The sequence below is a fragment of the Colobus angolensis genome, unplaced genomic scaffold (assembly GCF_000951035.1).
Source record: "Colobus angolensis palliatus isolate OR3802 unplaced genomic scaffold, Cang.pa_1.0 Scaffold85, whole genome shotgun sequence".
Classification (NCBI taxonomy): Eukaryota; Metazoa; Chordata; class Mammalia; order Primates; family Cercopithecidae; genus Colobus; species Colobus angolensis.
The window spans coordinates 2,739,612-2,762,733 of NW_012122376.1; the positions used below are offsets into that span (position 1 = coordinate 2,739,612).

Genomic DNA, 23,122 nt, shown 5'->3' on the forward strand with positions numbered 1-23,122 from the left:
GTGAGATGACCCCAGTACCTCAGTTGAAAATGCAGAAATCACCGGTCTTCTGTGTCCTTCGCGCTGGGAGTTGGAGACAGGAGCTGTTCCTATTCCCAGAACTCTTATATATGTTTGCTTTTCCCACATTATTGTTTTTCTCACCATGACTTTGCTAACACTAAATTTTAACTTTTACTAGTTTGATAAATAAAACAAAATACCTTATTTTTTTGCTGTCTAGTAGTTCTATCAGTTACTGAGAGGAGATGTTGAACTTTCCAACTATAATTGTGTCTCCTTTGAATTCATCAGTTTTTGCTTCATGTATTTTGAAGCTCTGTTGTTTGTGATATACACAATTAGAATTGTGTCATCTTCATAAAGTGACCCTTTTATCATTATGTCATGTCTCTGTTTAGCTCTGGTAATCTTTGTTCTAAAATCTACTTCATCTGATATTAGTATATCCACTCCAGTTTCATTCTGATTAGTATTAGTGTTGTCTTTTTGCAGTCATGAATGGTATTTCACAATAGGAAACATCATTCATGATTGCAGCAAACAGAAATGGTTACTTCCAAAAACAGCATAAAAAGCAGAGTACGAATTTTTTCCATCCTTTTACTTTTAACATACCTATGGAATTACATTTGAAAAGAGGTTCTTGTAGACAGCATATAGTTATATTTTTTCATCCATTTAGCCAGTCACTATCTTTTAATAGGTGTGTTTAGAACATTAATATTTAATGCAATTGTTGATATGTTTGGATTTAAGTCTACCATGTTAATATTCTGTTTGTTCTCTCTGGTTTTTGTTTCATTGTGCTTTTTCTGTGTTCCTGTAGTTTAGTTGAACACTTATTAGTATTACATATTGATTTATCTGCATTTGAGTATATATCTTTGTATTTTTTTGTATGGTTACACTAGGGCAGTTTCTCATCCTCAGCGTTTTGACATATTGTACTGAATACTCTTTGTTATGTGGGGTTTTCCTGTGCATTGTAGAATGTTTAGCAGCATCCATGGCCTCTATCAACTAGATGGAAGTAACATGTGTAATCATGTCTCCAAACATTGCCAAAATGTCCTCTGAAAGGCAAAACCTCCCTTGATTGAAAACCACTGCTCTAAAGATTACAGTATATGTACTTACTTTATCACAGTTTATTAGTGTCAATATTTCATCACTTCAAGTAAAATACAGAAACTATCACTTTTTAGGTCCCTTTTCCGCCTCCTTTTATAACACAGATGTCTTAAATATTACCTTTATGTGTACTGAGAGTGACTTCAGATGTTGTGATTTTGCTTTCAGCCAAACATAATCTTTAAAAGTATATTCACTCATATATTTACTTTTTCTGTTCTTTCTTAACTCCTAATTTTCTGTCTGAAAAACTTTCTTTAGCCATTTTTTAAAAGCAAATCTGTAGGTGACAAATTCTCTTCATTTTCCTTTATCTGTGAATGTATTTATTGCTGGAGGATAGTTTGGCTGGATATAGAATTCTGTGTTGACTGTTTTCTCCATTCAGTACTTAAAAAATGTTGTTCCACTTCCTTCTGGATTCCATGGTGATGAGAAATCCCCTAAAAGTTCTACCCATAGTCTCTGTTCCAGGGAAGGGATGTGGCATGTTATTGCAAGAAGTGATGGAAAGTAGAGATCTGCCAGTCTCTCGGACATGATGCCTGATGAGAAGTGGGAGGGAAGCATAGCTTTTTTCAAGTGTTGAGCTGGAATAAGATCAGGTATGGTCAAAACAGTTCTATATTTCTGGACTGCTCTTTCTCCAGTGTTTTGTCTCAAGATAGCAGGCTTTTCCAGTTGTGGGCCTATCCTGAGCCCAGGCCAAGATATATAAAAGAACACACAAACACACAATTGGGTAGTTCCTTGAGTTCTGAGATCCCTAACCAGCATACTTTATGTCCAGATATTTTTGTTGCACTTAGCAGGAGAAATAGGGTGAAATGTGCTTATTCCACTTTGTCCAGACCTCATTTCTTCTTGTATTTTTTTGATTACTGGTACACTTGAACTACTGGTAGTAATGGTATGCTACCAATGGTAGCATACCATGGTATCCTAATGGTATGCTGGCAAACTGGCCTTTTATTAAAAAATCCTGATTTATAGCTGATTTCTCTGGTATAAAACCTCCCACTGTGGCCAGTTTCAAGCTACAAATGTGACATTACTGAATGAAGAGTAGGGAATTGGCAGTTATGAGCCAGTACCAGCCAGCTCAAGCATACCACTGCTATTCAATGTATTTGTTCTGTGAATTGTCTTTTCCTATCCTTTGCCTATTTATTTCTGTTTGAGAGGCAGAGTTTTTCTTCTTGGTTTATAAGAGTTTCTTTTAAAAATATTTTAGTTATGTATTATAATTTTAGTTATGATTTTTTGGCATAAGAATAATTCTGGTTTTAAATATTGAATTTTTATTTTGTGAATTTTCCCATTCCTTTCATGCTTGCAAAGTCCACTCCCATTACATTATTAGTGAAAGTCCACATATAATTTCTTCTGTTTATTGACAGTTCTTTTACATTTTTTTTCTAATTTGTTTTAGAGTTGCAGTCATGGAAGGTGGTGAGCATGCCCTAAACTTTTCTGGTCCATCAATATTTTGTGTGTGCATTTCAGGTAGCCAAAGAGCAGGGAAGCTCCTTTCCCATGTACCCCTCATCCTGAAGCTTTTTATTTCTTTTAAGCAACTCACCTGTGTACCATGTCAAACTGGGGCCAACAGACCATGTTATCAGAGGAAGGTATTCCTACTGCTGGTGTTTTTTTCTCCACCAGCAGGGACTCTTCCAAGATTTCCTTTAAAGCAGGCCTGAAAAAGTCCTTCATTCTGTTTTATGAAACTAAGGAAATGTTACCCTTTAAACATCAATCACTGAAAACTCCACATTTCTCACTCCAGGCTGGTGTCTGTCTGGAACTTTTCCGAGACATATGATATAGATTAAGTGTGTGATTTCTCTCCCATCACACATAGGGAACGGGAATTAATTCCATGCAGGTGTAGAGAATATTTGGAGGTGACTCTTGTTTGGCAGCACAAATTGAATCCACTGGCATTTTGTACTTTGGAGTTTCTTATGCCCTGCCCAGGACAATGTGACAAACACATAGCTACACAACTAATCCTGCTTCATTTGTCCAAATGTACCATCTAAGCATTCCAGAAGAAAACACTATCACAAACACTATCTTGGTCCACCTCACATTTAAATTGTAAGCTAGGTCTTTGTAGAAACTATTTCATCTTCTATAAATGTTCTGCTTGACTTTTTTAAATGAAGGACAGCTGAATGAATGTACTCTCTTGTCCACAAACATACCTTTGCAATGTACCACTTTCTCCATGGTAAAAGGACCCTTGGAATTCAAGCTTCTCATCCTAACTCCCCAGTCTTGATCAAGGAAACAAACTTATTTTCTTTTCATCCCATCAGCTGTATTAGAGGAAAAATAATTCAGTGTATTCATCTAGCTGTTCACTGCATCTTAAAGAAGGCTCTATGCATTTTCTGCAGATGGAGATCTTCAGTTCAGTGTTGCTGTCAAGACACAACATTTCTCCTAATCAATAACTTATCTGTCTGTATTATAGGCAACATATAATAATTTATAACACAAGACTCACCAGTCTGGCACAGTCTCTTCTAAGAAAAGGCTACTTTGCTTAAGTTGCCATAGGAAGAGGGTGGCAGCTATTTCAAGGAGGTCCAAATTCCTTGTCCTCCTCAAACCCATATAAAAGGTGATGAATGATGAGCTGGGGCTGTTACTGGTAAACAGCAGCTACTCCTTCACAAATACTTGGTCAGGATGCAGATGTGAGCAAAGCCAATTAATTTAAATCATGATTGTAGATCAATCAGTTGCTGGGCAGTTCACTCAGAGGTTGAGTCCAAACCTTCAAACTGTTCAACAAAATGAATTTGGCTCCAAATGGATAAGGGCATGTGCCCTTCTGACCTGTGTGGGTGTCTGATATTGAAACCTGCACTTGCAGAGTCTAGAAATCTGGGGATTAGGTCATTGCTCATCAGAAATGCCAATTTGTAATGAGAAAAGAAGACCCATTCGTCAATACGTTCTCCTAAAGAAGATGAAATACAAGAAAACTGAGTTTTATGAGAGCTTCTGTTGCTACACACAAAGCACAGGCTAATAACTGAGAATGGTGCTGGTGAGGGTCCTTCCATGCCCTTTCCCTGCGTTCCAGATCTCACCCTCCCCTAAGACCTCTCCGCAGTCCTCCCTCCAGGACCCCGATCACCTGCTGCCATAGCCTGGAGTTACCAGTATGCCAGCTCTGCCCTACTTCTGAAGACACAGACTGATCTCAGGCACACCTAAGTCCAGCCTCTTGAACACAATAGATATGTAGGAAATATGCTGAATTGATGTGGACTTAAAATAGTAAAAAATCAGTTGTCACAGTGTCATTCTCTGTAGAGCCATCACATTCAGTTAGTTTTGGATTAATGAAAATGAGTCCATTCCCCATGTAAATCTAAAACACAGCTACCAAGGTCTTGGACTCTCCCTGCCACCTACCCAATACTTCCAGAAACTTTAACTGAACTTTCTTTGGCATCATATACTAATTATTCATCAGACACAACCATCAAATATCTTTAAGGGTATCAGTTATCCATGGAAGCATGATCTCTCTCTGAAGAGAAAGAACTTCTCAGAATATGTTTTCAAGGGAAGTTGTTCACGTGATTACAGTATTCAAAGGGGTATTTGTTTCCCACTTATTTCTGTTACTATAAACATGCAAATTACATAAAAAGCAGATGCCTGATATTTTAGCCTTTACATTTGTTAATAGGTAATATAGGCCTATAATTAAAAATCTCAACAGTACAAGGGTCATTCAGAAAACAGTCTCCCTCACACCTGTCACCAATCTCCCTTCCCAGAAGCAATCATCACTGTTACTAGGCTTTTATAAAATGCAATTTAGGATACAATGAAAAGTCTCAGTTCTTCCCCCCACCTACCTCTCTGCAGGGAGAGATTATGGAAATTTTCAAACACTCAAAATTGGAGAGAAGAGTACAGTGAAACCCTATCTACCCATCACTCAACTTCAGCAACCGTCAACTTGCTATCACTCGTCTTACATCCTTGTTTTGAATTCAAATGATAACACATTATATACTTACTTCTACTTTGGTTAATCCTTATTAGTTTTATACATCTGCCTCATTCTTTTCACTGGTTGCATTGTATTTGCAAAGCTGTACCATGACTTCTTTCACCTGTCCCTTACAGATTCCCAGACGGGTTGTTTTCAGTCATTTGCTATGTCACACAGGCATAATCTTGCCCAAGATGGATAAATTCCCAAAAGCACAATTGCTGTGCAAAGGCCATATGCATTTAGAAATTTGATTGGGTGAAGCTGCCTCTAAAGGAGTTGTTCCAGCTATTCTGTTCTCCAGCTTCTCACCAACACAGTGCGTTCAGAGGTTTTCCATCTCTTTGCCAATTGATAGGTTAAAAACAATGGTCTCCATGTTTTTCTTCATAGGAAATACTTCATAGTGAGATGAAATGCCTTTTCACATGTTTAAGATTGTTTTCTTTTTCAAGAACTGCCTTTTCATCTTTGCCATTTTTAAATTTAAGATTGGGGGTTACTGTTGTGGGAAGTCAGGGACCCTGAACGGAGGGACCTGCTGAAGCCGTGACAGAACAACATAGATTGTGAAGATTTCATGGACATTTGTTAGTTCTCCAAATTAATACTTTTATATAATTTCGTATGCCTGTCTTTACTGCAGTCTCTGAACATAAATTGTGACAATTTCATGGACATTTATCACTTCCCCAGTCAATACTCTTATCATTTCCTATGCCTGTCTTTAATCTCTTAATCCCATCATCATAAGCTGAGGATGTATGTTGCCTCAGGACCCTGTGATGATTGCATTAAGTGCACAAATTGTAAAGCATGTGTGTTTGAACAATATGAAACCTGGGCACCTTGAAAAAAGAACAGAATAACAGCAATGTTCAGGGAACAAGGCAGATAACCATTAGGTCTGACTGCCTGGGAGCCAGGTAGAACAGAGCCACATTTCTCTTATTGCCAAAAACGGGTAAGAGAAATATCAGTGAATTCTATCCCCAGTAAGGAATATTAATAATTAACAGCCCTGGGAAAAGAATGCATTCTGGGGGTGTCAGGGGGCTCTAAAATGGCTGCTCTGGGGGTGTCTGCCTTATGCAGTTGCAGATAAGGGATGAAACACGCCCTGGCCTCCTGCAGTGCCTGTAGGCTTGCTAGGATTAGAAAATTCCAGTCTGGCAAATTCTAGTCAGACCAGTTCTCTGCTCTTGAACCCTGATAAGATGTTTATCAATAGCAATGTGTGCACAGCGGGACATGGAACTTCATTAGTAATTCTAGTTTCACCCTGACCTCGTGATCTCACCCTGACCTTCTGCCTTGTGATCTTTTATTGCACTATGAAGCATGTGATCTCTGTGACCCACATCCTATTCGTACACTCCCTCCCCTTTTAAAATTGCTAATAAAAACTTGCTGGTTCTGTAGCTTGGGGGCATCATGGAACCTGCCGACATGTGATGTTTCCCCCGGACACCCAGCTTTAAAATTTCTCTCTTTTGTACTCTTTCCCTTTATTTCTCAGACTGGCCAACACTTAAGGGAAAATAGAAAAGCACCTACATTGAAATATTGGGGGCTGGTTCCCCCAACAGGGTATATGTGCAGGATGTGCAGGGTTGTTACATAGATAAACATGTGCCATGGTGGTTTGCTGCACAGATCATCTCATCACCTAGGTATTAAGCTGGGCATCCATTAGCTATTCTTCCTGATGCACTTCTCCTCCCACTACCCGATTGTGTCCATGTGTTCTCATCATTTAGCTCCTACTTATAAGTGAGAACATGGGGTTTTTGGTTTTCTGTTCCTGCGTTAGTTTGCTGAGGATAATGGCCTCCAGCTCCATCCATGTCCCTGCAAAGGACATGATCCCTTTCCTTTTTATGGCTGCATAGTATTCCATGGTGTATATGTACCACATTTTCTTACCCAGTGTATCATTGATGGGCATTTAGGTTGATTCCATGTCTTTGCTATTGTGAATAGTGCTGCAATGAACATATGCATGCATGTATAATAGAATGATTTCTATTCCTTTGGGTATATACCCAATAATGGGATTCCTGGGTCAAATGGTATCTCTGCTGCTAGGTCTTTGAGGAATCATTACACTGTCTTCCACAGTGGTTGAACTAATTTATACTCCCACCAACAGTGTAAAAGCATTCCTTTTGCTCTGCAACCTTACTAGCATCTTTCTGATTGGCATGAGATGGTAGCTCATTGTGGTTTAGATTTGCATTTCTCTAATCAGTGATGTTGAGCTTTTTTTCATGTTTGTTGGCTCCACGAATGTTGTCTTTTGAGAAGTGTCTGTTCATGTCTTTTGCCCACTTTTTACTGGGCTTGTTTTCTTGTAAATTTAAGTTCCTTATGGATGTTAGTTACTAGACTTTTGTCAGATGGATTGAAAAATTTTCTCCCATTCTGTAGGCTGTTCATTCTGATGTTTCTTTTGCTGTGCAGACGCTCTTTAATTAGATCCTGTTTGTCAATTTTTGCTCTTGACGTCATCATGAAATCTTTTTGCATGCCTATGTCCTGAATGGTATTGCCTAGATTTTCTCCTGGGGTTTTTCTAGTTTTGAGTTTTATATGTAAGTCTTTAATCAATCTTGATTTGATTTTTGTATACGGTGTAAGGAAGGGGTCCAGCTTCAATTTTCTGCATATCGCTAGCCAGTTCTTCCAGCACTATTTATTAAATAGGGAATCCTTTCCCCATTACTTTTTGTCAGGTTTGTTGGAGATCAGATGGTTGTAGGTGTGCAGTCTTATTTCTGGGTTCTCTATTTTGTTCCACTGGTCTATGTGTCTGTATCAGTACCATGCCATTTTGGTTACCATAGCTTTGTAGTATAGTTTGAAGTCAGGTAGCATGATGCCTCCAGCTTTGTTTTTTTGCTTAGGATTGTCTTGGCTATTTGGGCTTTTTGGGATTCCATGTGAATTTTTAGTTTTTTCTAATTTGGTGAAGAATGTCAGTAGTAGTTTGATGGGAATAGCATTGAATCTATTTGGGCAGTATGGCCATTTTCGTGTTGCTTCTTTCTATTCATAAGCATGGAATGTTTTTCCATTTGTTTATGTCCTCTATTTCTTTGAGCAGTGATGTAGTTCTCCTTGAAGAGGTCCTTCACTTCCCTTGTTAGCTGCATTCCTAGGTATTTTACTATTTTTGTGGCAATTCTGAATGGGAGTTCATTCATGATTTGACTATTGGCTTGCCTGTTGGTGTATAGGAATGCTAGCAATTTTTGCACATTGATTTTATATACTGAGACTTTGCTGAAGTTGCTTAAGAAGCTTTTGGGCTGAGACAATGGGGTTTTCAAGATATAGGTTCATGTCATCTGCAAACTAAGATAGTTTGACTTCCTCTCTTCCTATTTGAATATGCTTTCTCTTGCCAGATTGCCTATCCTAGAACTTCCCATACTATGCTGGCTAGGAGTGGTGAGAGAGGGCATCTTGTCTTATGCCAGTTTTCAAGGGGGAAAGCTTCCAGTTTTTACTCACTCAGTATGATATTGGCTCTGGGTTTGTCATAGATGGCTCTTATTTTGAGGTATGTTCCTTCAATAACTAGTTTATTGGGAGTTTTTTTTTTTTTACATTATGGGGTGAATTTTATTGAAGGCCTTTTCTACATCTATTGAGATAATCATATGGTTTTTGTCTCTAGTTCTGTTTATGTGATGAATCACATTTATTGATTTGCATATACTGAACCAACCTTGTATCCCAGGATGAAGCCTACTTGATTGTGGTGGATAAGCTTTTGGATGTGCTGCCAGATTGTTTGCCAGTATTTTGTTAAGGATTTTTGCATGAATGTTCATCAAGGATATTGGCCTGAGGTTTTCTTCTTTTGTTGTATCTCTGCCAGATGTTGGTATCAGGATGCTGCTGGCCTCATAGAATTAGAGAGTAGTCCCTTCTTTCCAATTTTTTTGGAATAGTTTCAGCAGAAATGGTACCAGCTCTATTCTGTATATCTTGTAGAGTTCAGCTGTGAATCTGTCTGGTCCTGGGTTTTGTTTGGTTGGTAGGCTATTTATTACAGCCTCAATTTCAGAACTCATTGTTGGCTGTTCGGGGATTTGGTTTCTTCCTGGTTCTGTTTCAGAGGGTGTATTTGCTCTAGATTTTCTAGTTTATGTGCATAGAGGTGTTTATAGTGTTATCTGATAGTTGTTTGTATTTCTGTGGGATCAACGGTGATATCCCCCTTAACATTTCTGATTGTGTCTATTTGATTATTAGTCTGGCTGATAGTCTATTTTAGTAATTTTTTTCAAAACACTAGTACCTGGATTCATTGATTTCTTGAAGGGTTTTTCATGTCTCTATCTCCTTCAGTTCCACTCTGATCTTGGTTATTTCTTGTCTTCTGCTAGCTTTGGGGTTTGTTTGCTCATTTCCCTAGTTCTATTGATTGTGATGTTAGGTTAACTTGATCTTTCTACATTTTTGATGTGGGCATTTAGTGCTATAGCTTTCCCTCTTAACACTGCTTTAGCTGCATCCCAGAGATTCTGGTATGTAGTCTCTTTGTTCTCATTAGTTTCAAAGAACTTTTTGATTTCTGCCTTAATTTCATTATTTACCAAGTCATTCAGGAGCAGGTTGTTCAGGTTCCATGGAGTTGTGTGGTTTTAGTAAATTTCTTAATCTTAAGCTCTAATTTGATTACACTGTTGTTTGATAGTTATTTCAGTTCTTTTGCATTAGCTGAGGAGTGTTTTACTTCTGATTATGTGATCAGTTTTAGAGGAAGTGCTGTGTAGTAATGAGAAGAACGTAGATTGTTGGTTTTGGGTGGACAGTTCTATAGACATATAACAGATCCACTTGCTCTAGAGCCGAGTTCAAGTCCTGAATGTCTTTGTTGATTTGCTAATATTGTCAGAGGGGTGTTAAAGTCTCTTACTATTATTGTGTGAGAGTCTAAGTCTCTTTGCAGGTCTCTAAGAATTTGCTCTATGAATCTGGGTGGTATTAGGTGCACATATATTTAGGATAATTAGCTCTTCTTATTGAACTCTTTACTATTATGCAATGCCCTTTTTTTTTTTTTTTGATCTTTGTTAGTTTCTGACAAAACAGTCTTTAAACCAAGATTGCAACCCCTGCTTTTTTCTGTTTGCCATTTGCCTGGTAAATTTTCCTCCATCCCTTTATTTTGAGCCTATGTGTATCTTGGCACATGAGATGGGTTTCTTGAAGACAGCACACCAATGGGTCGGTCTTCATTATCCAGATGATATTGGGCCAGATATGAAATTCTGGGTTGGAAAATCTTGAAGAATGTTGAATAGTGGTCCCTAATCTCTTCTAGCTTGTAGGGTTTCCACTGGAAGGTCTGCTGTTAGTCTGATAGGCTTTCCTTTGTAGGGGACCTGGTTTTTTTCTCTGGCTGCCCTTAACAATTTTTCTTTCATTTTGACCTTGGAAAATCTGATTATGTGTCTTGGGGTTGGTCTTCTCATGGAGTATCTTATCAGGGTTCTCTGGATTTCCTGAATTTGAATGTTAGCCTGTCTTGCCGGGTAGGGGAAGTTCTCCTGGATTATATCCTGAAGTATGTTTTCCATCTTTGTGGGCTTATCTACCTTTTGATCTTCGAGATTGCTGACCTTTGGATTTTTGTGGGTTGTTTTCTGTTTAACAATCTGGCCACTCTTCAGTAAGGCTGCTGTAATTTGCTGGGGGGGTCTCTGTTCTGCCTGTCTCTTTGGGTACTCCAATCACTTGTAGATTTGGTCTCTTTACATAATACCGTATTTCTCAGACCTTCTGTTCATTCCTTTTCATTCTTTTTTTCTCTTTTATTGTCTGCCTATCTTATTTCAGAAGGAGAGTCTTCAAGCTCTGAGATTCTTTCCTCTGCTTCGTCTGTTTTGCTGTTAATACTTGTGTGGTGTGTTTTTTAGCTTTAACAGGCCAGTTATGTTCCTCTCTAAACTGGCTATTTTGGCTGTCAGCTCCTGTATTATGATTCCTAGCTTCTTTGAATTGGGTTACCACATGCTCCTTCAGCTCAGCAAAGTTCTTTATTACCCACCTTCTCAAGCTTACTCTGTCATTTCCGCCATCTCAGCCCCAGCCTAGTTCTGAGCACTTGCTGGAGAGGTTGTTGCTATGATTTGGAGAAAAAGTGGCACTCTGGCTTTTTGAGTTTTCATTGTTTTTGTGTTGATTCTTTCTCATCTTTGTGGGCTTAGCTACCTTTGATCTTTGATGCTGCTGACCTTTGGATGAGGTGTTTTCTGTTTAACAGTCTGGCCACTCTTCTGTAAGGCTACTGCAATTTGCTGGGGGTCTGCTCCAGACCCCAGTAGCCTCAGTTTTTCTTGTACCACTTCCCATGGTGGGGGTTCCCTTGGCTGTGTGTCACTCCCAGGTAGGCCATCGCCTCACCTGGGTTTTTTTGTTGTTCTCCGTGTGTCTATTTGTTTCACTCATCAATCCCACTTAGTGTATAATCAAATTTTATTTTTTTCTAGATGACTACCTAGTAATCCTTAATACTATTTATTTTGTCCTTGATTGGCCTATGTTTTATTAGATTTGTCTGGTTTCTCGTTCTCCTCTACCTTTAACCAGCTCAAGGTCTTATATGATCTTCCTCTTGCTACTATTAGATCTTGGAAACATGACTTTAATCTCCCCTCTACAAATGTGAAATAATAGTACTTGCCTTTTGGGACCTTGTGATAGTTACCTGAAAATATTAGGAACTTTCCTTTAAACATTGCTTTACCTTGCTCACTGGTTCCAAGTTGTAGTGTATTTTATATTTTTTAAATAATCTACGTGTTCTGTTTTCCTCCTTGGCCCAAAGATTGAACTTGTTTTTAAAATTTACTCACATTTATTCTACATAGAAATAACCATTGTTTCACATCTTTCTAGATGTACCCGCCTATTTAAATTTCAGAAATATGCATACTCTATCACTTTTTAAAAAAAGAAGTAAAACATTAAAGTCACATTAGCCTCCCTCCAGATACAATCACTGTTGTAAGTTTGCTGATTTAATAGAATATTTTTGTATAAATATGTATCCATGAATAGTGTTTTGTGTTTTAAACTTTACATAATGGTATCAAACTGTACTTATCTTCATGCAATTTGCACTCATCTATGTTGTACTTTTTTTGCTTCTAGAAGTTCTCTTTGGTTCTAATTCAACTATGCTAGCTTGTCTTGCACTTCTTTAAACATAGAAAACTTTTTCCAATAATCCCAAAACCTGAAGTCTTTGGATATATTACTGCTGAAGTTTCTATCACTTCTCATGCCTGGTGCCTTGTTTCCTTGTATGCCTTTTTTCCTATGAGTTCTTTTTTTTAAATTATAGTTCTTCGAGGCCTAGGATGCAGGTGTGTTCTTCCATAAAGGGTTATTTTGCCTCTGCCAGGTGCCTGGGGGCAGTACCAGTTTGAGACCACCTCAAATGGCTTGGAGCTTACTGAACTACTCAGGTGATGTGATTTCAGCTTCAAGTCCTCAAGGAAAATTTGTGGGACAGGTTTATTTTCCTCCCTTGGTCTGTCAGGTACCAGAAGAATGCTCCTTATAGTAACCTGGGGATGGATTATAGTATGCATTTACTTCTAGAAGATTCTTAACCTGAGGACTCGTCTGTAGAGCCCAACTTGAGAGGAGTCCGGAAGAGAATTATCTCTCATTAAACTTGGACATTTGGTTTCTGCCCACGTCTTGACCTCGGTTGGATTTCTGTATTCCTCACTGTGAAAGAGTATCAAAATCCACATTTAGGTTTCCCTAACTTGCCAGATGCCTCCATCTTCAGTTACTATTCCCTGTCCAAGCTGCTGCTTTCACTTAGATTTAAACATTGACTGCCTTGTAACTCTTGGTGGTTATCAGAGAAGGGGTATAGCAGAACAACAGAGCCTGCCATGTTACTGGAAATGGAAGGCCCGCCTATCAACTTTGGCAAGTTCCATGATACCTACATTAGGGTTTGCAACATTTATATTCTGATCTATAGCCATAATTCCCACAACTGTTTTTAGCTAGAGGTAGACCGAATTTGTACAGTGAAACATGTTGATGCCGCCCCAGCCCTGCATGAGCTCACCAGGGATCTCTGGGGCATCTCTGGCATTTTCCTGTGATGAATTCCAGTCTTCCTACAGAGATTACTCTGGATAAGCAGGGCATGTTTACTCTCGTTTACCATGTGAAGTTGATAACAGCTGAGACTTCTTCATGATACTGGTCAAGGCAAAGTGGTTATATTTGGATTTAAAATTGTTTTGAAACCTCTAAAAAATTTGAAATATGTGGCTATTACCAGAACATGAGCAGAAAATAGAATGGAACAGCCCTATTTAATAGCATACCTGGATTTTTCTTCAATATCTGGAAGAAGTTAAGAGGGCATAAGAATGAGGTTTGAATTCATTTCCTTGTTTAAAATGAAAATAGATTTAAAGAAATGTTTATCATGTGTGAGCGATCTGCCTAGAGTCATTTCTCAGCTCCCTTCAGATGATGCTTGGTGATCACACTGAACTTCTCTGGGACAGGTTCAGGTTTAGGTTTTGCAAAGGCAGAATGAAAAGCAACACCTAAAAGAGCATGGCAATTTCGTCCCTTCCTCCAAGGTCAAAATGTGCAGCTGGTGCTTCTTGCATCATAGGTTCCACACCTCCATGCCTAATGTCTAAGACGTGAAGACACATCTTCTTGGACTAACCCCCCTGTTCCATGGTCATTGTCCCAGTTAAGCCCTGGCAGGAAGCCAGCATCTTACCTAGGCAACATCTTTGCTTGCAACCTGTCTTATGCTTCCATCCAAACCATGTCCTGGCCATGGCTAGAGGAAGCAGATGGTGCCTGCACTGATGCCCAGGTTGGAGGACAGACCCTTCAATCAGCAACTCAGCCATTTGGGTTTTCTTCACTATGGTGACCATATAATTTATCTTCTAACATAGGAGACGTGCCTGAGAGTGATTAATAATTAAACAGGACGATAAACAAATTGCGAATGTCCCAGGCAAACTAGAATGAATGGCTAACCTAATTATCTCCTATGTTTCCATGATAAATTCAAATATATTGTGATAGATACCTCACTTTTTCCTCCAGCATTGCAATAAAAACCTGACGTTATCTTTATTGTTAAGACAGCTTAGTCATACTTAGCAGCAAAACTAGTATTACTTATTTCAATGTGATGAGTGCATACATTTTTACATGACACACTAATGTCTTGCTCATGGTTTTGTTAGCTATAGGAAAGGGAGCTTGATTTGTTATCTTAATTATCCGAAGTTTGTTAGTGGGGTTAGTGCTTTTTGGTGGTAAATTCACTCTATTAATAACTGTAATCCAGCAGTAGCTAACACTCATGGGTTAGTGCATGCCAGGCCCTGTGCTAGGAGCCTCAATATCTCAACCTTCACATCCACCCGGGAGGAAGGGACTATGAGCATCCCCTCTACACCAGTGAGGACAGTGTGTGTGGATGTGAAGCTGGTTGAATATATAAAACCAACCATGCTCTTGGGCACATTATATGGCCTTTATTCCTAGCTAGGGGATGTTTTCTATTTGATGTTTCCTTTAATGAAAACTAATGTAGAAATGTCACTTCTAAGTCTGTCCCTTGTTCAGGGACTTTTTCCTAGCCCAATGTGTCCATTGTTCCAACTCAGCTTATCTTCCACACACCTGTGGTTTACAGAATTCTGTGGTAGCTTCCTTTGCTTTACAAAGATATGTTAAATGGCGATTATATTGTTGCATTCTTTCAGCTGAGCCCCAACTGCCGAATGTCATTTCATGTGATTGGCACTGTGAGAGGAACTCAAGTGTTTGAAATCATTGTTGAGTGTTGCTGGATATAAGGAATACTGGGTCCTGTGATGGTGGATTGGAGCATTTTTTTTTTTTTTGAGACGGGAGTCTCGCTCTGTCGTCCAGGCTGGAGTGCAGTGGCGCGATCTCGGCTCACTGCAAGCTCCGCCTCCCGGGTTTACGCCATTCTCCTGCCTCAGCCTCCCGAGTAGCTGGGACTACAGGCGCCGGCCATCTCGCCCGGCTAGTTTTTTGTATTTTTTAGTAGAGACGGGGTTTCACCGTGTAGACCAGGATGGTCTCAATCTCCTGACCTCGTGATCCGCCCATCTCGGCCTCCCAAAGTGCTGGGATTACAGGCTTGAGCCACCGCACCCGGCCTTTTTTTTTTTTTTGAGACGGAGTCTCGCTCTGTTGCCCGGGCTGGAGTGCAGTGGCTGGATCTCAGCTCACTGCAAGCTCCGCCTCCTCGGTTTACGCCATTCTCCTGCCTCAGCCTCCCGAGTAGCTGGGACTACAGGCGCCCGCCACCTCGCCCAGCTAGTTTTTTGTATTTTTAGTAGAGACGGGGTTTCACCATGTTAGCCAGGATGGTCTCGATCTCCTGACCTCGTGATCCGCCCGTCTCGGCCTCCCAAAGTGCTGGGATTAGGGGCTTGAGCCACTGCGACCGGCCATAGATTGGAGCATTTGATTATTAGGGGTGTTCTGTCTCCTTGGAGGTTCTAGCACCATTTCTGACAGACGTTCTATGCATTCATGAACATGAATTTCCAGGCTTCAAGGACAAGACATGGCACCCACATTCACCTGGGGCCAAGAGCAGAGATGTGTCCAACACTGACTTCTGCACACAGCGCCAATGAACCCCTCTCTCATGTGTATCCACAGGAGGGGCCCCACGAAAAAAAGCAGCATGTGTTCTTACACTTTTTTTTTTTTTTGACACAGAGTCTTGCTCTATCACCCAGGCTGGAGTGCAGTGGCTTGATCTCAGCTTACTGCAACCTCCGCCTCCCAGGTTCAAGTGATTCTCCTGCCTCAGCCTCCCGAGTAGCTGGGATTACAGGCACGTGCCACCATGCCAGGCTAATTTTTTGGTATTTTTAGTGGAGACGGGGTTTCACCATGTTGACCAGCCTGGTCTCAAACTCCTGACCTCAGGTGATCCGCCCGCCTCGGCCTCCCAAAGTGCTGGAATTACAGGCATGAGCCACCACGCCCTGCCGTTTTTCTATTTCTATTAAACATTTTTAAATTGTGGCATGAAGGAATGCTGATATTAATAACTTAAGTGTGTGCTGGGAACTTTCTATGCATTATTTTCTTTCATCCTCATAACAATGCTGAGATAGGTCTTTTTCCCCACATTTTCTAGAGAAAGAGGTCACGTGACTTGCACAAGTCCCAAAGCATCATTTTTGGCTAAAACCCAGTGTGGAATAACCCCACCTTCCCTGGCCAACTCCCTCACAGGCTTCTGGTCAACACAGCCCTGCCCCTTAGTGTGTTTACAAAACTTGACTTGCCCCTCAGACCACTGCATCAATTCTTTGAGCTTATGAGAAAGTATTTAGTGGAGGAACTTCGGTGCATTTCACGGGGCCATCTGGAGCAACATGTGGAACAGTGCCTGCACGTGGCCGACTGCTCACGACCATCCTCACCATCTAATCCACCCACAGATGAAGGAGTCCTGCTATGTGGTGTCGACAAAACTGAAGAAATGAATGTGATGTTGAAAAGATTTTCACCAACTTCTCATTTTAGGGTGATTAGAAAGCACAGGAAAGTGTGTGTTCTCAGGGTGACATTGGCAGAGAAACCCCAACATCAACTCTACCCCAGGGCCCAGGGACAGCCCAGAAGCCCCACAGTCGAGTGTTTGTAACTGTGATCCATGGATAAGTCTTAAATGTTAGAGAAAATTTTGACAAGAAGGTTAACAGAGCCCAGCCTCCACCCACCTTGTATGGTGAGAGGATGATATTCAGGAATCAGGGCCTGTGCCAAGTGGCAGGCCCTGCTTCTGCTTCTCAGGGGCTTCTGCTGGCTCCTGGAAAGTGACTCCGCCTAACGCTATGTTTGTTGCAGGGGACCTGTAAGCCAAACCCCCCTCAGAAGCCTCTGCCTGCAGATCCTCTGGCCAGAACGACTCGGCTCACCCATGCCTTGGCCAGGACCCCAGGACAGCGGGAGACCGGGCTCCGCCTGGCACCCCTCAGGTTTGTTTGACACGCCATGTCTATCTCTTTCTCTCTCAAACTCTTGTAGGACCAACCACGGCTAATCCAAGCCAGGACAGGGGTGCAGTTGTCTAGGCCATGCTTCCTGCTCTCCCTACAACTGGGAATACCATAAAATAGACATGACAATTACCGGGAAGGAAGCAGTCCACAAGCTTATAATCACAGGCATCACCACACAGTGCCTATCAACAGCCACAGTGGACCTAAGAGGGCAAATCAAGACGCCATAAAACTATAGTACCTGAGAAAGCCAAGCCTGTAAGACACAAAGAAAAAGAGCTACCAAGTAGTACGACAGTATGAAGACTGGACACCTGTGTTAGTCTCACATTGCTATAAAGAAATACCGAAGACTGGGTAATTCATAAAAGAGTTTCCATTGGCTCACAGTTCCATAGGTTGTACAGGAAGCATAGCAGCATATGCTTCTAGGGAGGCCTCAGGAAACTTACAATCATGGCAGAAGTGGAAGCAAGCACTTCACGTGGCTGGAGCAGGAGAAAGAGAAAAGGGGGAGGTGCTAAACCAGGAAGGATCTGCCTCCACGATCTAGTCACCTCCCACCATGCCCCACCTTCAACTTTGGGGATTATAATTTGACATGAGACCGGGGCAGGAACACAGATTCAAACCATCTCAACGCCCACCTCCACAACTCTCAGCAGACTCTGCCCAGTCCCTGAGGCCCTGAGACATTAGATGGGTTGGAGGCACACAGCTGGAGCAAGGGATATATGGGGAGTAAGGCAAAGCAGCTGCCCAGCAGCAGGACGCTGGGAAAACAGGGACAATAGGCAAAAGGAATCACCTTTTACAACTTCTCCTGCTTGGTCCACTAGAAAGGCAGAGACCTCAATCCCAACCTCTGCTGGGAAGCTAACCCCATGGTGTGGGGGAGCCAGCTCACCCTGGTTGGTGAGAGCTAACAAATTTCCAGGAATTTAAACCTAGCCAATAGTAAGGATTCAGTTATACAAATTTATATTAGAAACAAAGGTAATAAGTGCTCAAAACTCACTTCCTGTTTTAATCTCCATTTTGCTGTAATTATCTGTGCTCTTGAGATTGCACTTGACCATTATTTCTGTATGGCAGAAAACCTAGGTCATGGTAGCTGCCTGCATCTCTTCCATGTTTAGTGACATCAGGTGGTAGCTTGAAATCAGCCACAGGGGGAGTATTTACACCATGGAAATCGGCAAACACTGCATATCAGGCTTTCCTGCCCCCAACCCCATGGACTGTTAAACATTTACCAACACACAGCTGAGTTAAACCCAAGCCAAAGTACTCTTCTGACACACATGCCCTCTTGGCAGGAAGCCTGCTTTATGAGCTCAAAAGAACCCAAGGTACTGTGTTGGCCAGGCCCTGGGTTCCGGATCTCTGAAGGAGAAGACACACTGGAGTGATTTCATTACAGCTCTTGGGAAGAATGTTTGGCCTGTGAAAGAAAGAGCTGCCTAATAAATCTCAGAGATAAAGGCGGTCAAAGGGTCAGGACAACTGCTTAATTCCCGACTGCATAAATAGAGAAAAATTGCGTAGCATCCTAATTATTTCATTGTGGTTTGCATGTTGATCTTGAAGTTATTGTTCTTGTTCTACTTGAGGAAGAAACACTACATGAACACAATGAGGGGAAGCCCTTTTTCGGAAATGCCCTCAAGCCGTAGCTGATCTTACCTCTGTCAGTTGCTGATTTTGGTCCTGTCCTGCACATTTCATTTTTGAGGGATACTGGGTGCCCACCTTTGCTCCCTGTTCTCTGGAGCTGTGCTGCGGGATACAGGGACTGCTAGGCATGTTGTGCCTGGTAAAAGTCTTACTGTATTTTGAAGACTTAGTACCCTAAAATGTCAACTATCATTTTTTTTTCTATTGATGACCTGTTGAAATAATCCTCTAGGTGTACTGAGTTAAATGTATTACTCAAGTTAATTTCACCTCTCTCTTTACTTTTTTCATGTAGCTACTAGAAAAATTTCTTGTGTAGCTCATGTTTTTTCTGTGGGACAGTGCTGTTCTAGAGCCGACCTGTGGGTGGGAAGTGCAGCTTTGGAGAGAGGTCTCCCACCGCCGTTATGAGGGGCAGTGCTACGTGACACAGAAAACCCTTCAGCCTGTCAGAATACATCTCCAGCCCCAGACCTCTCTATCCTCAGAATCACTTCTCAAGGGCTCTGTTCTTTCTTTTCCTCCTCTCCATTCAGACCTGCTCCACAATATCCACACCAAGTGCCCAGATCTACCCACACCGCCTACATTAAGTGAGAAGCCGACACCTTTTTTCAACAGTGAAGACAGAAGTTTGCACTATCTTTCAGCTCCAGTTGGAGTTTTTTTGTACCAACTTTTAGGATTTTTTTAATGTTTAAAACATCATTACTATAAAGAACTTTGAGCTACTGCCGTCAGTGCTGTGCTGTGCTATGGTGCTCTGTCTACTTGCTCAGGTACTTGTAAATTATTAATTTATGCAGAATGTTGATTACAGTGCAGTGCGCTGTGGTAGGCATTTTTACCATCACTGAGTTTTCCATGGCGGAAGGCTTGTTGTGCTTTTAGTATTTTAGTGAACTTGAAATATCCTGCTTGATGGGATTCTGGACAGGATGTGTTTGCTTTCTGATCAAGGCCTTATTGGAAAGCAGTCCCCCACCTACCCCCAGCTGTGCTTATGGTACCAGATGCAGCTCAAGAGACCCCAAGTGGAACCTCAGTCGATTTTCTAGATTCCCTATCTCAGGCCAGAGCCAAGGGGCTTCAGGTCCAGGCTGTGTTTGGCTTTCAGGGAGGCCCTGTGCCCCTTGACAACTGGCAGGCAAGCTCCCAGGGACAGCTCTGGGACAGCAGGTAGAAATCTGGCTTCTGGCCAGGAAGTTTTGGAGAGAACCTGGGTTGCAGACAGGAATTTTAAGGTGTAGCCACACCAGGATAGAGACTGGAACACTAGACAGGCTGGAACTTGACCCTGAGTTGACCAGCCATGAGCATGTCTGGCTCAAGGCTGTGCTTGATAGAAATGCCAAGCACTTCTTTTTCTGGCTGTCCTTTCTAGAGCACTGCCACCAGTAGGTTATTTAGACTGGGAAAGGTGGTGTTTCTACAAGAAACCTACTGCCCAGGCACTGCAAACCACCACCTCCCTGTACTGCTTGGAGCCGAGCAAATCACCACAAACTGTAACACAACGATCATATATTCAGACAGATGAGGCTTTCCATGGGACCACAACTATTTTCAGACGTGAACCATTAACCAGATTTAGTCAAGCAAGTCTGTCAATAAAAAAATCTCCTTTTACTGCAAAGTTCAACTTATTGAAAATTAGGCAGGCTCTTTATGCCTGCAAAAACTGCAACCAAATGGAATGTGATATTCATGGGTATAGCTCACGTCTGCTATCATTATTCGTAGATATTGGACAAAGAGCCTTCTCTATGGGGCATCCTCTTTTTCCAACTTGGCTGCAGGAATCTTTAAAAGATGCTTTTAACAGAGTCTGAACCTATTTCTTAAACACTTGTAACCAACCTGTTGAGCATCACAGAACGTGATAAAGAAATTTATCAACTTCCTAAATATGTGTGAGATGCTGGCTTGGGCAGCATCCCCTTGAACTTTTCACTCTTCAAATGCCTGACTAGGGAGCCATGTTTCACAAGGTCTTTAAGATGACTAATGGCATGAGAAATACAAAAATACTCAGATAAAGTAAAATGTCATGATGCCTCTCACTTCTGGGGTGAGAAGTGTCTTCTGGAGGGGTCATATATGACTGGTTCTCACATTAGAAGACAATTGACAACAGTTACATAATTCACTCTGAGTGTATTATGAGAAGGCCTTCTTTTGGGGGTCAACAGTTTTCCTATGCCTTGAAACAGAAAGAAAAATATGTACCAAGAATCTTGGTTTGCCTTCCAGAAAACAAAACTGCATCTCACTTTCCCGGTGTTCCCCACTGTATCTAGGCAACATAGTATTCATGACTATGGATAAACTAAGTAAACATGTGACACACACACACACAAAAGGGAACCCAGCTCTAATACATTCCAACTCTTATAGCATGCATCTGTTTATTCTATAGTTAAGTTCTTAAAAATGTAAAGCCATGCTGGAAAATAATACTGCTGAGATACATACAGAATTACTGTAACTGATACTACACTTGGTAATTGTACTAAGGCCAAACATATATATACATATACACACACTACTAAAAAGGTTTACAGAATTTTATGGTGCATTATGGGGGCATTGTCTTTTTAGATGCCCAAATCCTTAGATCTGGCATGTTAGCTCCTTCCTCCTATAAGAGGATATGAATTGAGTTTTTCTTTTGTTTTTTGTTCTTAGCTGTAATTCCTATGCTTCTATTTCAGAGAGCCAGGAAGAGTTTGATATTAAAGGAGGTTAAAACTGTGATCTTATGCCATGTCATCAATGGCCACTTAGGGGCCATGGCTGATGACACATTCTTATCTCTACAGTACTAATTTGTTTTTATAGAGCCATGCATTTTATTTCTGAATAAGAACATATTTAAACTAATATTCCCTTACAATACAGACAGTATTAATCCTTCCAAGATGCAATATTTATCAAGTGAGGCATATTTAACAGCAAATTCCACTATAACGTAACTTAGGAAACGAACCAATAACCAGGGTGTTTTGTGGTGGAGAGAGGCGGGGGTGGAGTACTCTTTTTTATATCCTCAAAACAACAACAACAAAATTAATACTTATATATTTCAATGGCAATCTAGTGTTTTTTTAAAGATTGTATAGGCATGAATAATAGAGGTGGTTTGAGTTTTATAACGCCATCACCTGGAAAGTCAATGCGACTAGACACAAAGTAGCCCAGAGGCCACTTTTCTTCCTACATCTTCTTATACTTGTAGGTTCTATGACCTCACTTCATAGGTTCCAGGCAATTCCACTGAAAGGTTTGTCTCCTGATTCCACTGAAAGGTTTGTTTTCCTGACACATGTAATCAGATGTGTAGCAACCGGGGGAAACGAAGCCTAACATTCTCCATTGTGGAAATACACACAGGAGGTTACACTTCCCAGGGTGGATTTTTCCAGCTTACACATGTGGGATGACATCACAGAAACCAGAAAAGCAGCAAATTAAACTGTAGGAGATACTCCTGATGAGTCTCGGGGGGGACATTTTTATGCCTTCTTAACTTTATGAGAATTCTCAGGCTGAACTATAGGCCATTGTTCCCTGGCAAATCAATACATCAATGCATCCTCAAAAAAAAAAAAAAAAAAAAAAAAACCCTGCTAACACTGTGTCAGAATGTTCTTAGGAGCCTATGGTCTCCACGGTGCTAAAAAGAGCCTGGTGCTGGGCCGACTGGCAGGGCTGAGCGTCCTCCTGCCCCTTTGCCACTGATGTTTACTAAGCACTCTGAGCCAATGAGACCCCCAGCAGCAGAAAGGGTACAAGGCAGTGACAGGGCAGCAGGGCCAGATCTTTCTCATGCACCCTGACCTCTTGCAGACTTTCCTCGTGAGGTGTACTCATTTCAAAACTGCTATATGCAGGGCTCCCCTACGTTATCACTCAGGCTGAGAGATCCTTCCTCACTGCCCACAGCACACTCAGGCTGGAGATCCTTCCTCACTGCGCTCAAGACGGCCCCAGCTAGACACCAGTTACCCAGCTGAAAGTCACAAACCCTCCCAGAAGTCTCCCAACACTAGTGCTGACCAGAGGTGGGGCTCTCAGGCTAGGAGTTTCACACACTATGACAGGCTGCTGGGGGACACTGCAGGACCCCTTTTCTCCTCCTCTCCCATGCTAGAAGCCAGCCCTAGGCAGTTGCAGTTACTCTCTGTGACTCAGCAGC

General features: G+C 41.3%; 1 protein-coding gene across 1 annotated transcript in view; it reads left to right on the forward strand.

Annotated features, from left to right (window-relative positions):
• Positions 1-21,495, forward strand: part of ADAM12 (ADAM metallopeptidase domain 12) — a 325,280-nt gene extending 303,785 nt beyond the window's left edge. Inside the window, exons 22-23 of the mRNA XM_011930297.1 lie at positions 17,093-17,223; positions 19,461-21,495. Coding sequence (XP_011785687.1) covers positions 17,093-17,223; positions 19,461-19,521 — 192 coding nt within the window. The 3' untranslated portion in view covers positions 19,522-21,495. The remainder of the gene's footprint in view (positions 1-17,092; positions 17,224-19,460) is intronic.
• The last annotated feature ends 1,627 nt before the right edge of the window (positions 21,496-23,122 follow it).